The 23,773-nt window shown below is 42.2% G+C and overlaps 1 protein-coding gene across 13 annotated transcripts in view; it reads left to right on the top strand.

Annotated features, from left to right (window-relative positions):
• The window catches only part of LOC100686099 (zinc finger protein 84), a 65,110-nt gene that overhangs the window by 27,863 nt on the left and 13,474 nt on the right, over positions 1 to 23,773 (top strand). For 6 of the 13 annotated variants that reach the window (XM_038574573.1, XM_038574571.1, XM_038574576.1 and 3 more), the window contains one exon: positions 13,662 to 13,735. In XM_038574573.1, the coding sequence (XP_038430501.1) occupies positions 13,662 to 13,735 (74 nt within the window). Of the gene's footprint in view, positions 1 to 11,916; positions 12,118 to 13,660; positions 13,736 to 14,126; positions 14,243 to 16,465; positions 16,672 to 17,980; positions 18,219 to 19,560; positions 19,692 to 23,773 lie in introns of those variants that run through there. The other 7 variants (XM_038574580.1, XM_038574579.1, XM_038574578.1 and 4 more) reach the window with 7 other exon arrangements.

Here is a 23,773-nt window from a genome sequence, read left to right as displayed (position 1 = left end):
TCCAAGCATCAGTTCCAAAATCCCAAAATATCATCTAAATCATAGGTGTATGAGATGGGTATGCTTCATCCTGGGGCAATATTCCTCTCCATTTGGGAATGTGTGAAACCAGACAGGTTACCTGCTTCCAAAATAGAATGATCAGACAGGCATAAAGTAGACTCTCCCATCCCAAAAGGGAGAAATCAGGACAAAGGGTTGTGAGTCTCAAGCAAGTCAAAACCTAAGGGCAAATTCCATTAGAGTTTAATAAGGCCTTGGCCAAATGCTCTGACTATGAGCCCACTGGGGGGTGGCCCTGCCCCTCATCCTGGATGGTAGACAAATCTCTGAAATTGAAAGATGGCTTAACCCTCTGAGACCAAGGAGGTGGCTCTACCCTCGGGTTCATTCTTCCTTTCTCTTTAGGGTTGGCCTGTATGCACATCTGAGTTCTGCTGGCCTATTTCCTGCCTGTAGAATCCTGGACATCCAAAGACTTGTCTGTCCCCTCCAGTCCAAGTTGGTAGCATTTCTGCCGAGATGGTTGACACCTAATCTCTTTTTCTGTCCAGAGCATGCTTTTTCACTTTTTGTAATATGGATAATCTGAGAGTCTTCCAAGTTTTCAAAATCTAGTTCCTTTATACTTAACAATTCATTTTTCAGTTTATCTCTCTGCCCTCTCATATATTGTACTGTTAGCAGCAAGAAGTCAGGCCATGCCTTCAGCACTGCTTGAAATCTGTTCAGCTGAACATTCCAGTTCATTATAAGTTTTTTTTACAATAAAACACAGTTTAGCCAAGTTTTCTGTCACTTTATTGCAAAAATCATGTTTTCCTCCAGTTTTCAATAACCTGTTGTTCACTTCTCTCTGACACCTCATCAGAAGTACCTCTGAAGCATTTCTACCAACAGTATCTTCAGGGCAAGCCAGGCTTTCATATCAGGTGCCTCAAAACTCCCATCCTCTACCACATCCAAACCCTCTTCCACACTTTTAGGTATTTGCTACAGCAGCACCCTATTTTCCAGTACAGAAATCCTTATTCGTTTGCTAGGCTGCCATTACAAAGTACTCCAAAATTAGTGTTTTAAATAACAGCTGCTTACTGTATTACAGTTGCAGAGGCCAGAAGTCTGACATCACGGCACCAGCAGACTTGGTTCTCTCTCAGGTCGCTCACTCTCTTTGACTTGTAGATGTTCATCCCTTTGTCTCCACATTTTCTCTCACTGTGTGTCTATATTTGTGTCCAATTTCCCCTGCCCTTTCATTAAAGATTTTATTTATTTGAGGGAGTGGGCATATACAAGTTGTTAGGGGCCAAGTGAGAAGGAGAAGCAGAGTCCCCAATGAGCAGGGAGCTCAACATGAGGCTTGATCCCAGGACCCCGAGATCATGACTCAAGCTGAAGACAGATGCTTCACTGACTGAGCCACTCAGGTGCCGTGAAATTTTTGTAAGGATACCAGTCATACAGGCTTACGGCCCATCCCAATAACCTCACTTAAACGTGATTATCTCCATAGACTCTATCTCTAAATAAGGTCCCATCCTGGGGTGTGTGGGTTGGGATCCCAACATCTCTCATGCAAGGATACAATCAGCCCATAACAACAAGGAAATAGCTTTGAACACTATAATCCTTGACCTAACACACCTCTATGGAGCACTCCACCCAACTATGGCAGAATGTACATGTTTTCAAGTGTGCAGGGAATATACAGTGTAGACCAAGGGACAGGTCACAGAACAGACGTCAAAAATTTAATGATGGGGTCTTGTCAAAAGGATACTGCAGCCAGCTTAACACTGGCCAAATCTGGAATAGAGCATCCAAATAAATAATGGTAGTAGGTTATTACCAAAATAATAAAATAAGTCCATGGATCCATATTGATATAAATATGTAAATATATAAACAAAGAGAAGGGAAAATTCTTCTTCAAAGTAAAATATCACTTAATACATAAGAAAAATCACCACTTGGTAGCCAGCACAGTAATACTTGTGTTAGGCAAGAATCATCCATGAATGCTAAAATTAGGTGGGTGAAAGGGTTATAAAGGAATATTTAATTAATCTTAAAACATCTTCCCATGAGATACTTATTAATTACAATTGGGAAAATAACTTTACAAAAGAGAAATATGGCATTTACCACCTTAATTAAGCAATCAAAATTATTGCTATTATAGGTACAAATAAATACGGAATTCTCAATAGGATCTCTGAGAAAGACACATCACTTCTTTAGTATTCCTGCCAAAAATGCATAACCTGAATCTAAATCAGGACACATGAATCTAGCAAACCCAGGTTGAGAACCATTCAGCATGAAAACGGCACTTTTAAAAAATGTTGAGGTCTGCTTCTCCCTCTGCTTATGTCTCTGCCTCTCTCTCTCTCTCTCTCTCTCTCTCTGTGTGACTATCATAAATAAATAAAAATTTAAAAAAAAATGTTGAGGTCATGAGAGACCAAAAGGCTGGTCCAGTTTAAAGGTAACTAAACAGGGGTGCCTGGTTGCTCAGAGCCCCATGTGTGTAGTAGAGTTTACCTAAAATAATTAATTAATTAATTAATTAATCTTTAATTTAGAGGTAACTAAAGATACATAAAATTGGATGCTGAATCCAAGTTTTGCTTCTTGGACTTTATTAGCACTACTGATGGAACTTGAATAAGTTCTGTGTATTTGATAAAAGTATTGCATGTAGGTTCACTTCCTCAATTTGATAACTTACTATGGTTAGATAATAGCATAAGCTTCTTAGAGATATTCTCTGCAGTGTGCGGAGCATAGAGGAGTTATGTCTGCAACTCATGCTTCTACCTTTCAAGAGAAGTATGTTCTTTTATAGAGAAAGCAGACATGGTAAAATGTCAACATCTGGGGAATATAGGTAAAGTGTATTTAGGAATCTTACTATTCTGTAAATTCTGTAATTCTGTGATTTTTTTCGACTTTTCACTAGTTTCAAATCATTTCTAAATAGTTAAATGAAAAATTATTTTAGCAAGGTCATCAGATATCAGGTCAATATATTCAAATTAATTCTTTTTCTACATACCAGAAAAACTTTGTGAAATGAGATTTAACAAAATGAATCCATTTTCAAAAGAATGAAAATACAAAAAAAATTGTGGTATGGGAACTGTTCAGTATCATGATATGGGTTGTTGATACATGAGCCTACACATATGATAAAAGAATAAAATGTTTAATACATGAACAGTGTAAATGAAACAAATCTTAAGGATTGTGGACTGTACTGCGATGTACTGTAGTTTTGCAAAACGTTAACATTGGGGTAAACTGGGCAAAGTATAAGGATCTCTATTATTCTTTACACTACAGGTGAAATTTACAATTCTCTCAATAGAAGTTTCAATTAAAACAAGAAATCTAACAGAGATGTAAAAGGGGAATGAATAAACTATTATAATAGTAAATGGGATATTATGTATTATGACATAAACTACAGCTGAATAAACCATATGTTCAAGCCCTAGATATATAATACTGTTGAAGGTAAAAATCAAGTGAATTACATATTATTTAGGCAGGCATGTATCTGTGATAAAATGATGAAACAGAAAAAGCAAGAGAACAATAACCAGAATATTCAGGATGGCATCTGCGTCTGTGGAGGAGCAGCAAATAAAGGCTGCAAATTACTTGTAATTTCCTGTTTAATTTCCTATTTCTCAGACTGGGTGACAGATTTTCGAACATTCATGAGAAAGTACTTGTAACTAATGTGAGATGAAAAGAGGACATAAATACAATTTAGAAGGGGATCCCTGGGTGGCTCAGTGGTTTAGCACCTGCCTTTGGCCCAGGGCGCGGTCCTGGAGTCCTGGGATCGAGTCCTGCGTCAGGCTCCTGGCATGGAGCCTGCTTCTCCCTCCTCTGTGTCTCTGCCTCTCTCTCTCTATGTCTATCATAAATAATAAATAAATATATATTAAAGATATAATTTAGAATTTTAAAAATTATAGGAGAATAAGGATAACCATGTACCACTAAATATGAAAGATTAGATAAAATTTCTCAATTTTCTTGCAAGTTATACATGACCAAAATAGACCAAAGAGAAAAAGCAAGACTGAATAAATCAGTAACAAATATGGAAATTGAATTGTAGTCCAAAATTTCCCTTGATGGAATTGTAGCAAGCTTGGATTATTGAACAGTAAAATTTTGCCAAACATTAAAGAACTTGCTCATCATTATGTTATACAAGCAGTGTTATAAAATTTTAAAAGGATAGATTACTCCCAAATTCATTTTATAATCCTAGTAAAAACTTCATACAAAAACTGGCTAGAGACTATAGAAAAATAATAATTATAGGCTAATCTAATAGATGAAAATTTTCTTGGTAAAATGGAATCCAGGTTTCTTTCCCCACATATTTGTGTATGTCTGTCTAGGTTGAACTATATGAAATTGATGTAGGAACAAGTTAGGGGTAGATGGGGCTAGGCAGGGAAAGATAAAGGAAAGGGCCAAAGTCAGGTGCCTAGCAATCTGTGGGCTCCCATAAACCCCAAGGACACGGAAAGGCCCAGAGTCAGGATTCTACCCATCCCAAGAAAACAGAGATATAGCAGCAGAAACAGAAAAAAACAAAACAAAACCAAACCCTGGCTTCCTAGCATCTAGCTCCAAAATGTTAGGGAGTATCTCCCTTTGATGGTTACTAAGAAACTCACCAGACCACAAAGACATAAGTGTTATCAATAGTTCTGGCTCAAACCAAGACTGCACAAGAATCTCAAGGCCACAAGCTTCCTAGTCAGTTCTCAATAAAAGACTACCACTAAAAGCCCTCAGTGTCGATCCTGTCAGGACCCCTCTCACTTCTGAGAGCTTTCTATCTTTGCTTAATAAACTTCTATCTCTTTACTCACTCTATTGTTCGTGAGATTCATTCTTTAACTTTGTGAGACAAGAATCTAGCTCTCCCGTATCAAAATTACTCATAATTGGCCATTTTTGACATATGTGGTGGGGTTTGCTGTCCTTTTTTTTTTTATTTTTTATGATAGTCACACACACACACACACACACACAGAGAGAGAGGCAGAGACACAGGCAGAGGGAGAAGCAGGCTCCATGCACCGGGAGCCCGACATGGGATTCGATTCCGGGTCTCCAGCATCGCGCCCTGGGTCAAAGGCAGGTGCCAAACCGCTGCGCCACCCAGGGATCCCTGGGTTTTGCTTTCCAAAGATGGCTGTAGCCAAGAGCCAGCCCCTCCTCACCTCCTCTTCCACATTGTGGCTGTACACTCTTCCCACTGAAGGTCCTGTTTGCTAGTGGTCACTGGAAGCAGCAGAATGTGGTGAAGGGCTGCTGCATGCTCTCCTCTACACGTGCGCACACCCACACAGACACACAGGCACACACAGATGCACACACAGAGACACACATGCACAAACACACACAAAGAGATGCACACACACACAGGCACAAATACCCACACACAGGCACACACAGATGCACACACAGAGACACACATGCACAAACACACACAAAGAGATGCACACACAGACACACAGGCACAAATACCCACACACAGGCACAAACACCACAAAGGCCATGCAGCTTCTGCTGCCCTAGCTGGAACACTTGCTGCCATGTGGCCAGTCTCTCAGGCTGTGGTGCTGGGGAGGCGCCTACATAGGTTCTGAGGCTACAGGAAGAGAAAGAGATGCCCGTCCAGCCCCCATATGCTCCAGTGCCATCTTCCCAGCTGCACCCACCAGCCAAACAACATTACATGAGACACCCTGAACCAGAACTGCCCAGCCAAACCTGAAAGCCTGACCCAAGAGAACCATGAGAGAGACTCATTTTTGTTGTTATGTATGCTCAGGTTTTTGTGGTGACGTTTTAGGAAGCAGTTGTGATCAGAATAGAAATTTGGCCTGGGAGTGGGGTCCTACTAGCTTTGGCACTGGGCAGTGTGCTGAATCTGGAAGATTCCTTTTTTTTTTTTTTTTAAAGATTTTATTTATTTATTCATGATAGTCACACAGAGAGAGACACAGAGGCAGAGACACAGGCAGAGGGAGAAGCAGGCTCCACGCAGGGAGCCCGACGTGGGACTCGATCCCGGGTCTCCAGGACCGCGCCCCAGGCCAAAGGCAGGCGCCAAACCGCTGCGCCACCCAGGGATCCCATGAATCTGGAAGATTCCTGAGGAAACTATTGGTGAAAACCTGAAGGGCTCTTGGAAAGGGTATTAGAAGAACCTAGAGGTCATCAAAGAGATTGTTGGTGAGAGCTGGACAGAACACGAGAAAAGTGTTACATGGGGAAAGGAGGTAAAGGCAGACAAGTTATCAATGTTGCCATCTAATGTAAATGAAAGATAAAAAAAACCTACCTAATGCCCTCAAAGGAAATAACCCAGTTTTCCAGGCACAGTGCTTGGGTTCAACCTGGTTTTTTCTCACTACTTTTAATAAAATTTGAGAGCAGAGAGAGGAACTAAAAACAGAACAATTCTTCCTCAGAAGAGCTGTTAAGTGGCCCAGTCTTTCTGCTAGTAAAGTGTCTCCAAACTAAGAAATGCCCTCACGGACTATAAAACCCTTAGGTAAGATTTCAGAGAGATTTAAGGGGTACCTCATGAACCCCTCCAGACAAAAAAAAAATGCTTTCTGAGGACTTCAGGGGCTGCCTCTGTGGACCCTCAAACAACAGATCTTCTAAGTCAGGCTGTGGCCTCACAGCAGGCTCCCTGCCCACAGCAGAGGCAACCTTATCTCTAAGAGACTTGGGGGGATGTGGCTTTTGTCTAATTGTTACATAAAAAGCCCACAGGGATCCCTGGGTGGCGCAGCGGTTTGGCGCCTGCCTTTGGCCCAGGGCGCGATCCTGGAGACCCGGGATCGAATCCCACATCGGGCTCCCGGTGCATGGAGCCTGCTTCTCCCTCTGCCTGTGTCTCTGCCTCTCTCTCTCTCTGTGACTATCATGAATAAATAAATAAAATCTTTAAAAAAAAAAAAAAAAAAGCCCACAAAGTTTTCCCCTGCAACAACACTTATATAATTACCAAACTCCTCCTCCGCCCAGGCGCCCCTGGGGGAGAATAATTTTGAAGAAAATTTCATACAACCTTAATTCCCAAGAATATTTTCCATCACTTGAAGTTGGAGACATGCTAATTATAGAGTTAACATGAGTGTTGGGAGTGCTTAATAAAAAAAGAAAAAGGTGGGGATCCCTGGGTGGCGCAGCGGTTTGGCGCCTGCCTTTGGCCCAGGGCGCGATCCTGGAGACCCGGGATCGAATCCCACGTCAGGCTCCCGGTGCATGGAGCCTGCTTCTCCCTCTGCCTGTGTCTCTGCCTCGCTCTCTGTGTGACTATCACAAATAAATAAAAATTAAAAAAAAAAAAAAAAAAGAAAAAGGATGAAATTGCAAAGTGCGTAGAAAGAAAAACCCAGGACAAAAATTTATATGTCTCAGTGTAGTGTTTACAGTAAAAAATGAAAAAAAAAGCTAAGTGTAAACTGAAAAACAGTATAAACACACACACACACACTACAGGGTTTTGAACAGTGATAAAACTTGGACTGAAAAGGACCAAACTACAAACTAAAAAGAGATCTTTGGACTCAACTTTTTGGAGGAGCGAGGCTGAGGTCACTTGCAAACAGGATCACTTCCTATGAATAAGGAAAGATGATGACTCAGATGGCAGAACCAAGATCCAAAAGGTGCTGCCAAGAGCTAGGAAGAACCCCAAGAGAACAGGACCAGTTGGTACCTGGTAACATGCATGCAGTGGGATTTAGGAATTTCTATGGACCAGTGACTGCTGTGTGGGGATCCTCTTGTCTCCAGTGCTGAACAGGAGTATCCGTAGCAGTTTTCCTGTGTGTGGCCCACGGTTGTATTTTGGGTGAAAAGATGGAAATACTCTCATTTAACCTTAATTTCCTTAGGTGTGCATCTCCAAATACAGCCACACTGGAGTTAGGATTTCAACAAAGGAATTTTGGAAGCACACAAATATTCAGTCCATAGCACATTTATTAGCCAGTAAGAAAATACACCAGGGAAAGAAAACTCATGTTCATAATATCAATAGGAATGATAAGCCTTTTAGGAATACCTCTGATACGAGGTTGGAAACTATCTAGGAATAGGTCTCTTAACTTACATAAACGGGGCAACTGGGTGGCTCTGTTGGTTAAGCACTGGACTCTTGATTTCAGCTCAGGTCATGATCTCAGGGTCCTGGGATGGAGTCCTGCGTCGGGCTCCGTGCTCAACAGGGAGTCTGCTTCTCCCTCTCCCTACACTCTCTTTCTCTCTCTCAAATAAATAAAATCTTTTTTAAAAATTAAAAAACCATAAAATCTTAATTTTTTAAAAAATTGAAAAGTTCAAAGATATACTACATTGATGGAGTAAATGTAATAAAATACTAATATTTACAAAATATACATTTAATATAATTCCAGTCAAAACAATAAAAGCATTTTCTTTCTTGAAACGAGACAGATCTTAACATGAAAAAGAAAGTTTACAGGTCTCAAACTGTCCAAGACAATCATGAACAAGCACAGTTAGAAGAGCTTTCCCTTCTACAAGAGGTTTCTATTTCAGCTAGAATAACAAAACAATGATATTCATACAGTGATAGACTAAAGGTGATGGAACAGAAAGTATCCCAGAAAGAATACCTGGACACATGGAAATTTAGGATATAAAAGAAATAAATTCATACATATTGAAGAAAGAATGGGAGATTTGATACTTGGCAGTATGGGCTGGATTGTGTCCCCGCCTCCAAACTCCTGAAGTCCTAACCCCAGCACCTTAGGAAGTGGCTGTATTTGAAACAGTGGCTTTAAAGAGAAAATGAAGGTAAAATAGAGTTATAGAGATGACCTCAATCTGAAACGACTGGTGTCCTTATAAGAGAAGGAGATTAGGACACAGACGCACACAGAGGAATGACCATGTGAGGAAATAGCCACCTACAAGCCAAGGAGAGAGTCCCTGGAAGAAACCACATATGCCAACACCTTGATCTCACACTTATCATGTTCAAAATGTTGACAAAACAAATTTGTTTACCCCACCCAGTCTGTGGTACTTTGTTATGGCAGTCCTAATGTTCCCAGTGCAGGAGTTGGCACTGTGTGAATGGAGGTCTGGTTCCTGGATTCCCCATGGAAGATTTACATGAGGATCTTCTCATAGATAAAGACAGCCCAATGGCGGGAAGTACCAGGCCCCAAGCAGCGTAGACAGTACTGTCCCCGGAAGGGAGAGCAGGCAGGTCCAGAGGGCAGCTGAACCAGGGTCAGGACTGTCTTTTCATGTTTTGTGTAGGACATGAAGATTTTGGTTCTATAGGGTTCTAGGTCATCCTCCCCCGCAGGGGAGGCAAGGTGGAGGAGCTGAAGCCACCTTGCATAGGTATTATAATAACTGTAGCGGTCATCCTGGGGGCAGAAGTAGAAGAGGAGAGCACAAGTTTGTAACTGTGGCTCTCTGTCTGCCAGCCCCAGGGCATTAGAAGGCACAAGGCCAAGATGTTGAAAACCACAAGATTAGGAAGCTGTGCCCTCAGCCTTCTACTGTGTGACCTGTTTATCACCCCCCCCCCCCCCACCCCCCGTCTGCCTACTCTATCCTAGCAAACCAATATACTTGGGATTAGGAAATTAGCTTCCCATTTGGAAACAAAATGAGATTAGATCAATACTTCACACTATATGCATACACACAACTCCAGAAAGATTAAAACTTAAATGTCAAAGCAAAATGCTAATGTATTATTAGACAATAATACAAGGAAATATTTTACGATACCAAGATGGAGAAAGATGTCTTTTTTTTTCTCTTTCAAGAGAAAGGTTTCTTAACAAAACACCTAAGAAAACCATAAACGAAAATCTAGATATATTTTATAATGCCAAAACTAAAATCTGGGGCGCCTAGTGGCTCAGACAGTGAAGCATAGGCCTCTGGCTCAGGTCATGATCCCAGAGTCCTGAGATCCAGCCCCTTGTCAGGTTCCCTGATCAGTGGGGGCTCTGCTTCTCCCTCTGCAGCTCCCCCTGCTGTTCCCTCCGCTCATTCTCACTCTCTCTCTCTCCCTCAAATGAATAAATAAAATCTTTCTTCTTCTTTTTTTTAATTTTTATTGATTTATGAGAATAAATAAAATCTTTAAAGAAAAAAACTAAACTAAAATCTAAGGGACCAACATTTTTAGTTTTATTTATTTCAAAAGACGTTTAAAAATTTTATTTGAGAGAGAGAGAGAGAGAGCATGAGTGGGAGGGGGGTAGAGGGAGAAGCAGGCTCCCCGCTGAGCAGGGAGCTCTATATTGGGCTGGATCCCAGAACCCTGAGATCATGACCTGAGCCGAGGGCAAACACTCAACCAACTAAGCCACCCAGGACCAATATTTTTATAAACAAAGTTCATAGACAAGGAATAAACAAAAAAATTAAAACATGCTGTGTATTGTGGATTAGTAAATAATATACATTCAACTCCATGAATTTAGTAGAAAAAGTTAACCTGACAGAAAAATAAGCAAAGGATAATTGACAATCTATGAAATAAAACCCCACTCATGGGAAATATATATACTTCAGCAGTAATCACCAAAATACATTACCAATATGTTCTGCATTTCAAATACTACTCCAATTTTTAAAATCCCAGTCTCAGGTATCCATATCCTGTCATGAAGTCCTCCTGATGTTCCAATATTAAGCAGCACACCAGCTTTATAATTAATGTCTATATTTTAAATGTTAAATCAGCAAATGATTTTTTTTCCTAATTTGTTATTTTTAAAAGCTCTAGAATGCATTTCTAGGTCTAAAATGTTTCATTCCGGATGCCTGGGTGGTTCAGTGGTTGAGCATCTGCCTTCCCTTCAGGTCATGATCCCGGGGTCATGGGATCGAGTCCTTTATCAGGCTCCTCACAGGGAACGTGCTTCTCCCTCTGCTTGTGTCTCTCATGAATAAATAAATAAAATCTTAAAAATAAGGAATAAAATGTTTCATCTTATTGAGGTGATTATATTTTCCCTTTGACTTACTGATGGGGAATATTAACCAATATCCCGAGGTATCACCAGCTCCTCTGTTGATAATTTCTTAGGATTTCAGGGCTGGTCGTCATGATCAGGTTTTGTCTGAGTCAAACCATGTCGATTTGGGTCTTTTTTTTTTTTTTTTTTTTTTTTATTTATTTATTTTTTTGATTTGGGTCTTTATCTAACATTCCTCCTCCTATTTCCTCTGGAAGTTTTATATGTAAGAACTTTCCAATCATTCGATGTTCGGAAGAATTCCCTGGAAACCCAGTGATAGCTGGTTTTTGCAGAGTCTCTGGAATTGTCTTCATTTGTATCCATGAGGTGGTTTTCTGCTCACTTGAGTCAAACCTGACACTTGCACTCCGGGGAATTCAGCCGTTCTCACGTTTTCCTGCTAACTCCGATCGACTTAACGTAAATGGACCAATATTGTTTGTATTTCCTCAACTGAATTCATAAACCTGTTGTCTTTTCTTTATTTCTTCCTTTTTATCACGTACTGGTGGGTCCGGGGTCCTGGTCTGGGGCAATCCTAACACCCCACCCCTCCCCACCCCGCGTTTCCCGCAGGCGCGCGTCCCCGCCCCCGCTCCCGGGCGGGCGAGGTCCCAGAGACCCCCGCTCCTCGGACGCCGGGACGCCTGCGTGCCGCGAAGCCTTCTGGGAAATGTAGTTCGAAGGCGGCTTCCTGGTGTGAAACTGAGCCCCCGAAAAAAGAAAAAAGAAGACGGCAACAACAAAGGCGTCTTTCTCTCGCGCACGCGTACTCGCAGCGGCACGGCCACTGACGCCCTCGGGTTGCGCCCTTCTTTGTCCTTCGCCTCCAAGCGAGAGGCGAGTGTGGGCGTTCCGCGCGCGTGCCCGCGTGCCCGTGCGCGCCCCCCCGGCTCCGCCGCAGTCGGATCCGGATTCCGCGGACCCCCAGGCAGCGCACGGAGGCCGGTGGACCTGGAGGCCGTGAGGGCGGGGGCCGCTGGGCCGGGTCACGTGTCTTCTGGGCCTGCGCGGCCGACGGCGGAGGCCTGGGGTGGGTCCCGGCGTTGCTGCGAGTTCGGGGTCGGGTTTCCCCCGGGCGGGCGGTTGGGGGGCGTGCGGGGGTCTCGGGGGGGCGGGGTGTCGGCGCGGGTCCGGGAGGCCCTTCCCCCTCCCCCCCCCAGTCCCGAGGCCTCTGGGCCCCGCTCCGGGCTGTGGCGGTCGTGGGGGGGCGGTGCGTAGGGGCCGCGGGTCGGCCTTGGGGGCCCCTTCCCTGCGGCCCCCTGCGGCCCGGCCGCCCTGTCGCCACCGTGGGTGTTAGCGGCGTGTGCGGCCGCGGCTGCTCTGGGCAGAGGTCCTGCTCTGGTTTGGGTCGTCTCCTCCCCCCCCCACGTGGACGCCCCACTCAACGATTTCGGGGTCTCGGGTTCATCGCCTGGAAGTGAGGGCGTGAAGACAAAGGATTTTCTTTTCCCCCCCGGTTCTTCTGATGTTTCTTGTCATTAAAACATTTATTACATAATTACTGTTTACTTTGGTTCAGCTAGGTGTGGTGGACTGAAATCCGCTTGCCTGCTGTGTTCTTGGGTTAAGGACTTTAACACTATATATACATATATATATATATATATATTTTTTTTTTAAAGATTTATTTGAGGGAGAGAGCATAAGCAGGAGGAGGGAAGAGAAGGGAAGGCAGAGGGAAAAGCAGGGAGCTGAGGCAGGGCTGGATCCCAGGATCTCAAGATCATGACCTGAGCCACCCAGGTGTCTCCTTTTTTTTTTTTTTGTCTCCTCTTTTTTATAAAGTTAAAACCTGTTCACTGCAGTCAGTTTAGAGCAACTTGGTAAATAGACTCCAATGAAAATCTTTCATGGTCTGTCACCAGGAGCTAGTTACTGTTAACATTGGTCCATTTTTTGTAGTCGCTTTATAGTTTTAGTACACCTTATATTTCCTTAAAAAAGCAAAATTGGAGTATGCTGCTTAAAGCCATTATGATGTATCATATATATCTTTCCTTACAGTGGACTATATTTTGTTCTTGCAGGGAGTTTTTCAGCTGCCACTAAGAACATATTTTTCTTTTGTTTTGTTTGTCTTTTTGGTTTGTTTTTAAGTAGGCTCCACACCCAGTGTGGAGACAAGGGTGGGTCTTGAACTCACCCCCCTGAGATTGAGACCTGAGCAAAGATCAGGAGTCCGGCACTTATCCAACTGAACCACCCAGGCACCTTCTTCCTTTGTCTTTATTCCTAGTCTGCTATGGTGCTGATATTTGTGGACAGGGGATTGGATGGCACCACTACTGAAACTTAAACAGAGGCTCTGGAGGCCTTTGCCCACTCCTGTGGAGGGGCTGTGACTGCAGATCTCCAGGGACACTAAATGAGACCGGTGGCCCAGAAGTGCCATTTCATAGGGGTGTCATCGATGTTGGGCAAGTTGCTGAACCTCTGTGCCTTATCACTTCATCATGGGTGCCCGATGCATTAAGACAATATGATGATGAATATGTTATAGTAAGGAAGTAAATGTTACTTTTTGTTATCCTCTACCTTTCCCCTGAAATTCCTTTGGAACTTGATGCTGCGTAGAACTACGGGAGGATGATGAAGGTTGCCCCTTTGTGCTGAAGACAAATGGGAGAGCAGTCACAGAAGTTGCCAAGGTAGGCAGAGCAGTCGGGTTAGATTGGGCCCATCCTACTTTGAGGAGCTTAGGCTTCATTTGCTGAGCAGACACGTGGAAGATAACCTCAAAACTTTTAACTTTCAAAGCCAACCTTCAAAAACACATTTGTTTAAATTAGAATAAGATTGAGTCAACATTTTTCTGAATAACAAATATTCGAAATCCTACCACACTGATGGTTTGTCATACCTTGTTCACCTGAAATTCTCAATTCTATGTGATTTCTGTAGTAAGTCTACATCTTTTTTTTTTTAGCTCCTTGGAGAGGGAATCAGGGAGGGACAAAGGTAGGGGGGGGAGAGAGTCTCAGGCAGACTAGACTCCCTGCCGAGGACAGAGCCCAACTCAGGGCTCGATTCTGATTCCAGGGGATCCTGAGATCACAAACTGAGCCTAGACTCAGAGTCAGATGCTCAACTGACAGAGCCCCCAGGTGCCCCATGAGTACACATCATTTTAACATGACAGGAGTTTTCTACTCTTGGTAAGTTCTCATTGAAACCCAAGTAAACTTCACTGAATAGTCTGACAACAATTCCACAGGAAATACTAAAGTCACTTTGTGAATTTGGCTGTCTGCCTAAGGAAATGGCTTGAATGATAAGCATCATTTTATTTGTCACAATGCCAGAATTTTTATTATGTGAAATGAAGTGAAAGCAGATATAATGCAAAGCAAATGACATTTGTTGTAGGTATAATTTACTGGTTTGTGGTGTGTGTGTGTTTGGGGGTGAGGGGATAAATCTTAAAAAAAGAAATACAAAATAATGAACTACTTTTGTGTAATGTGTGAGATACAAAACTAGCTTTATTTTCCTTTAGGTATTAATCATTTCTGTTCATTAAAAAATCCAGTTTTACTTGTGACTTTGAAATGCCATATTTATTGCATACTAAATTTTACTTATTTTATGGAGACGGTGTCAAATGTGTTTTTAATTATTTGATTTTATAATACATGTTACTGTTACATGAATGTGTACACCTTGATTATTTTATATTTCTTTTAAAGATTTATTTATTTGGGAGTGCCGTGCGAGTTGGGGGGAGGGGAAGAGGGAGAGAATCTTTAAGTAGACTCCTCACTGGGCTGAGATCATGACCTGAGCCAAAATAAAGAGTCCGTTTAACCAACTGAGTCACCCAGGCACCGCAGTTATTTTGTATTTCTAAAGTGTCAAAGCTATTCTTGAAACTTTTTTTTTCCAGATGAATCTTAGAATTGCTTATTAAAGAAGCATACCTTTTCCAGGTATGATTGCAGTAGACTTAAAGATATAAATCATTTGGGGCTAACTTACTTCCACTGTGAAGTCTTCATATCCCTGAGCAAGACCAGATTATACATTTATGAAGCCTATTTTTGTAGTCCCTGTTGGTGGTTTTAGTTTGTTTCATATGGGTCTTACATGCCTCTTGTCCACTTATATTCCTGCGTAATTTCTATGTTTTTTTCTTTTAGAGTAGATTTTATTTTCTACCTTTTAATTGTTTTATATGAAGATGCTGTGGATATCAGAGAAGTATATTTATTGACTTGGAAAGATGCTCTTTGCACAGTAGGGGGAAAAAAGAAACCAAGTGGTTTTAAAAATACTTATATTTTTGTTAAAATTATCCAAATGGGGGATGCCTGGGTGGCTCAGTGGTTGAGCGTCTGCCTTCAGCTCAGGGCATGATCCCAGAGTCCTGGGATCGAGTCCCACATCAGGGTCTTTGCAGGAAGCCTGCTTCTCCCTCTACCTATGTCTCTGCCTCTCTGTGTATGTGTCTCTAATGGATAATAAAGTCTTTAAAAAAAAGTATATCTAAATGGTTTTCCCATCTCCTAAGAAAGATTGTGGTGTGGTGATAGAGGTAATAGTTGTTCCTTATTTATTTATTTATTTTTAAAGATGTTCTTTATTTATTCATGAGAGACACACAGAGAGAGGCAGAGACACAGTCAGAGGGAGAATCAGGCTCCCTGTGGGTAGCCTGATGCAGGACTTGGTTCCAGGACCGTAGGATCATGACCTGAGCCAAAAGTGGACCCTCAGCCACTGAGCCACCCAGGCACCCCTTATTTCTTATGTAGCTTGAATACATTTCTGAATTTTGCCATCATTTTTCACTGTTGCAATAATGATTATAGCTAAAACTTGTGTAGTGCTCATGTATGTCAGCTCCTGTATTAAGATGCATGTATTTTCACTATTAAAGATGTAAAGACATTGTCATTTCTTGTTCTGAGCTGGTGCTGAAGTTTGAATCATGACATGAAAGGGAAGAGCTTTCTTTTTAACTACTGTCCTTTGGTATGATTTGGGGACAGCAGGCCGTTCATCATTTGTGTTTCTGTGGAAATACGGTGACTGAATGTGTGCACGGATATAAGAGCTAATTCGAGGATGTATGGTGTGTGTCTGCGTAAGTACACACACCACATGATTTTAGTAGTAAGTGCCTCGAATGTAGCAAGAAAGAAAAACAGTATTCCCGTTCTGCTCCCAAATACCTATGTAGTCAGGGGCACACTGAGTCACTCTAAAGACTTCTGCTTGCTTTGAGTAAGGTGGGGATTATGTTAAATGCCCCCTGGGTTCTCTGTGAGGGTCAATTTATAAAGTGCTTAGTATTTTCCCTTAATTAGAGAAAGCATTCATATCTTAGCTGTTATTACAAGGAATAATCTTTTCCTTTTATTATTTCATATATTCCTCAGAATCTCACTGATAAATGGACCCAAAGGTCCACTTTATCCTCACAATTTTAGCAAGTGAAAAAAGGAGGCTTAAAAGCCAAGAAAGGAGCATGAGTATGGAGTGCCATTACAGTGATTAAAGCATAATTTTCCTGAAATCCACAACTGCTCTGTGTCCAACAATATATCTTTAAACACATAATCCAAATATCAACAGGATTAACAAGGTAACATTTACCAATTTATAATCTTATTGGGAGATTTTAACATATTTCCATCAGAAATTGATTGAGCTGGCAGACATAAATTGAGAGGTTTATAGAAGACTTTTGTAGGGAGCTGTGGCTCATAAAGATGAAGTTAGTCTGTTTTTGCCCAAAGCTATGTAGCCTGTGAAGGGGAAAGCTGATTGAAACTCAATTCTGTTTTTTTTTTTTTTTTAAGATTTTATTCATGAGAGAGAGAGAGAGGGGCGGAGACATAGAGGGAGAAGCAGGCTCTTCATAGGGAGCCTGATGCAGGACTTAATCCTGGGACCTGGGATCACGGTTTGAGCCAAAGGTAGACGTTCAACTGCTGAGCCACCCAGGCATCCCTCAAATCTGTTCTAATACAAACCATTTAAACTCTCCAAAATTCCAAATGCCAAAAATAGACTTGTACTTCATTGCGCCTGTTAAAGTAATTTATCCTGCAGTGTCCAGAGTGAGCGGTGAATGGATATCAGAATTACTTTATTTCTGATACTTCTTTATCTGTCTGCCAGATCATAGACTTCTGTTCTTTTTTTGCACTATATCCTGTTCCTATCCCTGGATAGCCCTAGTTCAGTTATATAGATACACAGATGAGGGATGCCTGGGTGGCTCAGTGGCTGAGTGCCTATCTTTGGCTCAGGGTGTGATCCCGGAGTCCTGGGATTGAGTCCCACATCAGGCTCCCTGTGGGGAGTCTGCTTCTCCCTCTGCTTATGTCTCTGCCTCTCTCTCTTTTTTTTTTTTTTTTAATGATAGTCACAGAGAGAGAGAGAGAGAGAGGCAGAGACATAGGCAGAGGGAGAAGCAGGCCCCATGCACCGGGAGCCCGATGTGGGATTCTATCCCGGGTCTCCAGGATCACGCCCTGGGCCAAAGGCAGGCGCCAAACCGCTGCACCACCCAGGGATCCCTGTCTCTGCCTCTCTGTGTCTCTCTCATGAATGAATAAACAAAACCTTTTAAAAAAAAAAAGAAAAGAAACACAGATGATTGTGAATTCCTCGTTCCTAGCAAGAGTTCCCAGGTCTTAGGTGTGGTGTGAATATCCAATTAAAGTACCTTTGGGGCAGCCCCGGTGGTGCAGCGGTTTAGCGCCGCCTGCAGCCCAGGGCATGATCCTGGAGACCCTGGATCAAGTCCCGCCTCAGGCTCTTTGTATAATGCCTGCTTCTCCCTCTGCCTGTGTCTCTGCCTCTCTCTCTCTCTCTCTCTCTGTCTCTGTGAATAAATAAATAAAATCTTTAAAAAAAAAATAAAATAAAGTACCTTTGTTCCTAAGTCCACAGATCCTGGATACTCAAGCGAGCCTGCTCATGTGACACAGTAAAGGCACTCTTGGAGCCAGGAACCTGTTCATGGTGTGAAAGACCTGGCCACGGCCTCATAGTGGCCTCATAGAGGCTCAGGGTGGGGCAGATCTCAGATGTGCTACTCATCTTGCACAGGCAACAGAAAATGACCATGTTACAGGTGAGGTGATTGTTTCTTCTCCATTATTTTCCAGGGGATTAGAAGAGGTATGTATATCTTCTAATGAAAAATAAAAGTATAACTTAAGAAATCAGGGGAAAATAGCCTCAGAATAGAAGATCCAGATTGTTACCCAAACTGGAGCAGTTAGAATGATGGTGAGGTCAGGGGTGCCAACTCGCTGCACAGTGGAAAATCCATCCCCCCAAACTGAACTACTGACAGCTTAGTGTTGACTGGAAGCCTTACCAGTCACAGGTGATTAGTGCATATTGTGTATGTATATTATATGCTGTGTTTAAGATAAAGCTAGAGAAAAGAAAATGTTACTAAAATCATAAGGAAAATACATTTTAGTACTATACTGTATTTATTGAAAAAATCCACATGTAATGGCCTTGCACAGTTCATAACTGTGACGTTCCAAGGCCAACTTTATTAACTATAGGGTCTTGAGAAGGTCTTAGGATTTGAATTTTTGTTGTTGTTGTTGTTAGAGAGTGTGAGCAGGGGTGAGCTAGGGTAGGATAGAGGCGCAGAGGCAGAGGGAATCTTAGCAGACTCCATACCTGGCATGGAGCCCCACGTAGGGCTCAGTGTCACAATCCTGAGATTGTGAGCTGAGCTGAAATCAAGAGCCACATGCTGGGATCCCTGGGTGGTGCAGCGGTTTGGCGCCTGCCTTTGGCCCAGGGTGTGATCCTGGAGACCCGGGATCGAATCCCACATCAGGCTCCTGGTGCATGGAGCCTGCTTCTCCCTCTGCCTATATCTCTGCCTCTCTCTCCTTCTCTCTCTGTGACTATCATAAATAAATAAAAATTAAAAAAAAAAAAAAAGAGCCACATGCTTCACCAACTGAGCCACCCACGTGTTCCCTGAATTTTTATAAGCTACAGTGTCTACATAATTAATTTTTTTTAATTTTTATTTATTTATGATAGTCACACAGAGAGAGAGAGAGGCAGAGACATAGGCAGAGGGAGAAGCAGGCTCCATGCACCGGGAGCCTGACGTGGGATTCGATCCCGGGTCTCCAGGATCGCGCCCTGGGCCAAAGGCAGGCGCCAAACCGCTGCGCCACCCAGGGATCCCTACATAATTAATTTGAGCTGCAATCCTGGTTTTCAGATTTTTAGCAGTTGTAATAAGTAATGTTTCTTTGACTTGCGTTTTCCAAAGGAAAAAGTAAATTAGTTCATAGAAAGGAAACATTTCTTGGTCATTCTTTGATGAAGTCTTTGAATAAATAATAGAATGTGGATAATGCCCTCAGAGAAATGTAGTAAATCTGTGGGTCTTATGGTCATTTTGCAGTTTTCCAGAGAGTGACCGAAGGTGAAAATGCCAAAGCACAGCTTAGTAATCACAATTTATGTATTCACCTCTTTAATCATGCAGCAGAATTCACATATGGAAAAGTACATAAAATGTAAAAGTGCAGCTTAATGAATCATTACCAACTGCATACCCATGAAGCCACCATTTGGGTCAAGGAGAACATTCTGAGCCCAGATGAGGTTGGTCCCACGTGTGCCCCTGCCAATCACAGCATCTCCTACTGACCAGGGAGTTGGACCATGACTGTTGTGACTATTTCCGTGCTAGTTTCTAGTTTTACTGCTAAGTGTTTCTTTTTTTTTTTTTTTTTTTTTAAAGATTTTATTTATTTATTCATGACCGAGAGAGGCAGAGACACAGGTAGAGGGAGAAGCAGGTTCCATGCAGGGAACCCGACATGGGACTCGATCCTGGGTCTCCAGGATCACCCCCCCCCCCCCGGCCAAAGACGGCACTAAACTGCTGGGCCACCGGGGCTGCCCTAAGTGTTCCTTTGTAACTATGGCGGTTCGGTGTCATTGGCTGTGGTATGTACTAATGTGTTTTGTTTCTTTCATGTCACTTTTTGTTTGAGATTCCTTCAGTTGCAGCCTTCTCTCCAGTGAAGGCAGCTTCTTAGTTAGTATCCCCAAATTCAGTCTATGTTCAGATTTCCAGTTGTCTCATAAAATCTGCAGATTGTTTGACCTTCCTTTGCCTCAGAATCTGGTGAAGTTCATACAGTGTAATTAGTTGATCTGGCCCTCTCATGCCCCTCTTTACCTGTTGGCTCTTTGTTCTAGTCCCATTTAATTGAAGAGGGCAGGTGATTTATCTTGTCATCTCCTATTTTTGGGGTTTTGCTGGTGTGTTCTCTGTCTCCTGTCACATGTAGATTTAGAGCTGTGCTGTACAGTGCAGAAGGCACTGGCCACATCAGCTGTTTAAATTGATTCAATCCAGCCCTAGTTATGCTATCCATGTTTCAAGTGGTCAGGAGCCATGGATTAGCACAGATAAAGAATATCTGATCCGATTCAAGTGTGACCTTTTTTGCAAGAGTATTTCAGAGGTTTTGGTCTGTAGTCTTTCAGGCGGCGACTCTGGTCTGCTTGCTCCTCCTTGTTACGCCAAGAACCTTCTATGGCTCTTGCTTTGATGGATGAGGCATTTCAGTAGGGGCTACTGAATGATGCCCTGCTTCTCTCTCTTTTAAATGAAGTATTGGGCAGCCTCAGTGGTCCAGCAGTTCAGCGCCACCTTCAGCCCAGGGCATGATCCTGGAGACCCAGGATCAGGCTCCCTGCATGGAGCCTGTTTCTCCCTCTGCCTTTGTCTCTGCCTCTCTCTCTCTCTTTCTGTGTCTCTCATGAATAAATAAAATCTTTAAAAATAAAATAAATGAAATATTGCTTTGTCACATGGTAACTTATGTCAGGGCTTAGCTTGTAAATTTTCTGTCCCAGATCTGCAATTAGTCATTTCTACAGTAAATGATATTTTAAATTTTATGTATAAATTTTTAAAATTTTGTTGCCAAAACATGGAAGTATACTAGGTTTTTACCCTAGTATCCAGGAACTTCTTAAGTCTGCTTATCAATTCTAATAATTTTCTTAGATTTGATCTGATTTTCTATGTTCATAAAAATACCAGCAGTACTTTTTTTCTTAGTAAAAAGAAAATCTGCTAAATTCCTGGTTTGCCAAGATTTTTTTTTTTTTTTTTTTTTTTTAAGTAAAGCTCTAGGGACGCCTGCTTGGGTGGCTCAGCAGTTGAGCACCTTTGGCTCAGGGTGTGATCCTGGGATTCTGGGATTGAGTCCCACATTGGACTCCCTACAGGGAGCCTGCTTCTCCCTTTGCATGTGTGTCTGCCTCTCTGTCACTCATGAATAAATAAATCTATAAAAAAATAAATAAAGTAAAGCTTTAACCCAATGTGGGGCTTGAACTCACGATCCCAAGATCAAGAGTTGTGTACTCTGCCAAATGAGCTGGTCCGGTGCCCCTGCCAAGACTTTTTATAACAAATAACTTAATACTTTTCAGTTTTTTTTTTTTCTTTTTTCTTCTGCTTGTCCTTTTTCATACTATTATCTTCCTTCCTTGTAAAATCTAGTGCTTCTTTTTGGTAATTTAAACAAGCTTTTTAACACCTTAGTTCAGTTTTTTTCTGTTGTTCTCATGTATGTTCTTTTAATTTGCAAATGTGCTTTATCTGTATCTTTTGAGGTGATTATATGTCTCACTCTGTTAGGATAGCAAATATCTTTTTTTTTTTTTTAATGTTAAACCACCTAAAAAAAAAAAATCAAAAAAAAAAATGTTAAACCACCTGAATTTCTGGGATCAACCAACTCAATCTTGATATATTTTCTCTTATATTGTTCAGTGTAGTGTGGTAACATGTTGTTAGAAGTTTCACATCAGTGTTCATGTGTAAGTTGGCCTTTGCTTTTCCTTTCTTGGAGTATCTTTACTGAGTTTTGTTATCAAGGTTATGCTTATATCAAAAAGTTTAGGGTTGTGTTCTTTCTTCCATATTCCATAATTGTTTAGTAAAACAGGAATTATTTTTGCATTCAGTGTCTACAGAATTAACTAATAAAGCTGTGTTTTTATGAGAAGATTTTAAGTTGGAAATTACTGTGGCTTGACTGATCTTTAAGAGACGACTAGTTGGTTAGTTTTGGTATCAAAGAAGAATAGGCACAGTTAATTATCATTGTTTATAGGATTTTTAAATTTTTCATATGCAGTTATACCATCTTTTTACATCTTCCTTTCAGTATTTGTACTGTACATCTTTTACATCTTCCTTTCAGTATTTGTACTTTTTCCTTGCATTTGGTTGTACTGGCCAGAACCTCCAGACATGAGTGTTAAAGTGGCATTGACTTCCTGATCTCAGCCTGCCTTGTTCTCCATCTGGTGCATTCCAGCACTCATGTGTGACGCCAGCTAGAGTTAACACAGCCTCTACAGATTAAGAACACAGTCCCCCAACAAGACTGCCCTCACTTCAGTTGCCAGCTATAAGTTTTGGGGTCCCCAGGTCACCTGCTTTTCTGACCAACTGGGTACAAATTTGGAGGGTTCCCATGACCCCTTCTAGTTTGCTGGAACAGCTCTCAGAACTTATGGAAGTGCTATACTTACAATAACAGTTTTACTAGAAACGACACACATTGGAACCAGCCAAATGCACAGGTACGTAGGATGAGGTCTGGGGGGTGCTCCAGAGATGGAATCAAAATACATCACCCTTTTTCACCTATCTTTCTGTTCCCCAACCTAACAGCTAACTTAGACTCCAATGTCCACAGGTATTTTTTTTTTCTTTTTTAGATTTTATTTATTAGAGCAAGCAGGAATGGGTTGAGGAAGGGTCAGAGGGAGAAGCAGACTCCCCACTAGGCAGGGAGCCCGATGCAAGGCTTGATCCTGGGACCCCAAGATCGTGAGCCGAAGACACATGCTCAACTGACTGAGACACCTAGGTGCCCCTCTGCAGTTTTTTTTTTTTTTTTTTTAATTTTTATTTATTCATGATAGGCACACAGTGAGAGAGAGAGAGGCAGAGACACAGGCAGAGGGAGAAGCAGGCTCCATGCACCGGGAGCCTGACGTGGGATTTGATCCCGGATCTCCAGGATCGCGCCCTGGGCCAAAGGCAGGCGCCAAACCGCTGCGCCACCCAGGGATCCCTCCTCTGCAGTTTTTACTGGGGATTCATTATGTAGGCGTGATTGATTGACTCATTGGCCATGTAAGTGAACTAAATCTCTAGCCCTCCTCATCCTTCTTGAGGTTGGGCTTACACCATTTGAAAGCCCCAATCCTCAAATTGAATGGTTGAGGGCAGCCCAGGTGGCGTGATCCTGGAGACCCAGGATCGAGTCCCACATCAGGCTCCCTACATGGTGCTTGCTTCTCCCTCTGCCTGTCTGTGCCTCTCTTTCTCTCTCTGTCTCTCATGAATAAATAAGTAAAAATCTTTAAAATAAAAAATAAATGGTTGATATTTCTGACCGGTGCCCCTCTGGAAGATCAGGAGCCCAATATGAGTTACCTTTTTTTCTGAGAAACATAACTCAGGAGGAGCCCATCATGAATTATAAAAATCCTTTTGTCATTGGGGAAGCAAGGCTTTAACATTTTTTTTTTTTTAAGAATGAGTGTGTGTGTGCATGAGTGTGCGTGGTAGGGGAAGGGGCAGAGGGCGAGGGGGAGAGAGAATCCTAAGCCGGCTCCACACTCAGGAAGGAGCCTGAAGTGTG

Source organism: Canis lupus, chromosome 26 (genome assembly GCF_011100685.1).
Source record: "Canis lupus familiaris isolate Mischka breed German Shepherd chromosome 26, alternate assembly UU_Cfam_GSD_1.0, whole genome shotgun sequence".
NCBI lineage: Eukaryota > Metazoa > Chordata > Mammalia > Carnivora > Canidae > Canis > Canis lupus.
Note: the sequence above shows the minus strand (reverse complement) of the source record. Positions and strands in the feature narration are given on the sequence as shown.